General features: G+C 37.4%; 1 protein-coding gene across 1 annotated transcript in view; it reads left to right on the top strand.

Annotated features, from left to right (window-relative positions):
- LOC101850019 (poly(U)-specific endoribonuclease) overlaps positions 1–3052 on the top strand; it is a gene marked incomplete at its 3' end in the record, with an annotated part of 11360 nt that overhangs the window by 2907 nt on the left and 5401 nt on the right. The window contains 1 exon segment of the mRNA XM_013085325.1: positions 728–1107. Within this exon segment, the coding sequence (XP_012940779.1) occupies positions 1023–1107 (85 nt within the window).

Raw genomic sequence — 3052 nt, 5'->3', positions numbered from 1 at the left:
ATCATCATCATCATCATCATCATCATCATCATCATCATCACCATCATCATCATCATCATCATCATCATCATCATCATCATCATTATCATCTCACCCCATACCGGAGTATACAGCCTATCAACAAGAACTCTCCGTACCGTAAGAAAAGCTTGGTTTTTTTTCTGGGCTTTTCCTGTTCTTGTTTTATTTTTTTCTAAGGAAGGAGGAAACGTTTGTTGTTGCGTTTTGCTTAGTTTTGTTTTGCTTTGTTTTTCTTTGTTTCGCTTTGCATTTTTAAAATTTGTTTTTGTTTTCTTTTGTTTTTTGGAGGAGTATGTGAAATATGACTAGTTTGTTGTTGCAGTTTTGTTTGTTCGTTTTTGTCCTGTTTTTTGTTTTTGTTTTTTGTTTGGTGCTTTTTACAGATATTGTATTATTTTGTTTCATTTTCAATCATTGCTTTGTTTGGGGATTTGAATTGTTTTTTCTAGTTTTATTTTAAGTAGGGTTTTTAAAAATACTTTTTTATCGTTGGGATTTGGGTGGGGGGGGGGGGGGGGGTGGGGTGGTTGTTGTTATTTTTTTGTTTATTTTGTATTGTTTTTTGTTGTTGTTGTTGGGTTTGGTTGTTGTTGTTTTTTTGTTGTTGTTTTTTGTGTTTTTTTGCTGAAAGGTTGTTTCTTGTTGATGCGATACTTAAAGGGTTTATAATTATAAGTTCACCCTTCGACACTGTCTAACCACACAGATGTTACACTTATGGGACAGAACATCCTGAACAAGTTTCTGACAATCCAGAACAAAAACCAAAGTCCGCGGCAATCATTTCCTCCGTCCCACGGATTATCGCAGCCCCTGTCACGAATGGTGCACTATCGTGCTCTGCCAAAAACGAGCGTCATCTTGTATGTAGTGAAGCCAAACGTGACTGAACACGCCGCTATAAAAACAGACGACAAGTTGCAGACGACAGCAACAGCAGCTTCCGTTCCAGAGAAGTCACCAGAAGTGGACGACTGACGTCATCTACGTATTATCAAGACATGGCTACAGTGTTGCGTTATCTCGGCCTGGTCCTCTGCACCCTGGCCTTTATTGTCCAGCTTCTGGATGCGAGTTCGACTGGAAGTGAGTGTACCTTTTTGTCTTAGACAGATTTCATTTTAAAAATTATTATTTTTTTACAATCTTATGTTGATCCCAAAAGGAACCCCCCCCCCCCCCCCCCCCACGATTTTACAAGACCTAATGATAATGAAAGTAATGGTAATAATGATAATGACAAGGGCAATGACAATGATAATGGTAATGGTAATGATGATGATGATGATGATGATGATGATGATGATGATGATGATGATGATGATGATGATGATGATGATGATGATGATGATGATGATGATGATGATGATGATGATGATAATAATAATAATAATAATAATAATAATAATAATGATGATGATGATAATAATAATAATAATAATAATAATAATAATAATAATAATAATAATAATAATAATAATAATAATAACAACAATGTATGACGATGACAAATACATCCTCAGAGGAGAATATAATTTCTTAAAGAGCAATAAAAGCTACAAGAATACAGATGATATGTGGCTTCTGTTATGGTCGATGAGAACGATTCTGACAAAGAAAAGTTTGCCACATTTTGAGCAGTTAAAAACGTCTTTGATTGCATATGTGAAAGCAGCCCTTTCGGTGTTGGACGTTAAACCCTGAAGTCCCGCCTCTTAAATAACCTAACAATGTTGACTGTGGCATTAAACAGATACCATTTCACATTTTCACTGGTGAAAGTGCGTGCGGAGCTTGCAGACTTATCTCTTGCCTCCAGCTCGACAAGAACAAGATAAATTTCTATTTTTGGAGGCATGGCATTACATCATCGGAGCTGAGTTGTATCAAAGATAGTAAATAACAAGATGGGCCACTCAGCCAAAAAAGTGTCGGCAGGAAGTATGCTCTTTGCTTCAGATGGCGCTGCAGTCTGTTTTGAAGCTCTCTTTCGTTTTTCCAGAAGAAGAATAGGAATAGCACCTCCTTGCGTGCGCAGATCGACTGCTGTTCATCAGTAGTTCGGGTTCGTTCAGTGCGGAGTTTTAGGTTATTTATATTTTAATGACCTCTCGCCTTTCATTCTAAAGTCAAATTAAACGAAGAAAACAATCACCCTTTCCTCCGGAAGAGGTTTTTTGTCAGCGTAACGATTTTAAAAAAGCGTTCTTCCGAAATTCATTCAAAAACTTGCTAGTTTCACTTTGATTTTTAAAAACTCAAGTAGGATAACTCTGTTCGCAAAAGGTGCGTTTTTGCGAAGAGGGCGCCACCGAATTTTGAGGACACTTTTTTAATTGGCTCAAAGAGAGAAGTGGCCCCTCTTGTTATGTAGACTCATTGGTTGTATCTCCAGTTTCCGAAGTTTTGGAGCTGTCACCTCAGCTGTCACAGCAATGGCATGCTTATGAATTTGTTCCAAAGTGGAGTAATTCAATGTACGTATTTAAAATGTATGCATTTGTTCATAATCATGTATTTATATAATACGTATGGTTGCCATTGTAACCCAATTTCCGGAAGTTTTTGGAACTTTCGTCACAGCTGCCACCGCTATTGAACTATTTTCCGTTTGAGCGCTGATGATTACAATCGATGCTCATGTTCCAAAGATTTTAAGTTCCATTAATTAAAACACATTCCCATTTTCCCATCTGGAGTCCAGTACTTAATAATAATAATAATAATAATAATAATAATAATAATGAAGATCATTTCTATAGCGCCTACTCCCATGTAAACACAGCTCTAGGCGCTTTACATAAATGCATGTACAAACAACATTCACGCACGCTACACACACGCACAATACACACACTCATACACACACACACACAAAAACACACACACATATACACATACACACACAAACACACACATACACACTCACGAACACATACCACGCATACATGTGCACACACATGTATGCCAAACACACACACACATACACGCACGCACACACACACACACACACACACACACACACACACAC

The sequence above is a fragment of the Aplysia californica genome, unplaced genomic scaffold (genome assembly GCF_000002075.1).
Source record: "Aplysia californica isolate F4 #8 unplaced genomic scaffold, AplCal3.0 scaffold00365, whole genome shotgun sequence".
NCBI classification, from domain to species: domain Eukaryota; kingdom Metazoa; phylum Mollusca; class Gastropoda; order Aplysiida; family Aplysiidae; genus Aplysia; species Aplysia californica.
This window is presented reverse-complemented; position numbering and strand designations above follow the sequence as displayed.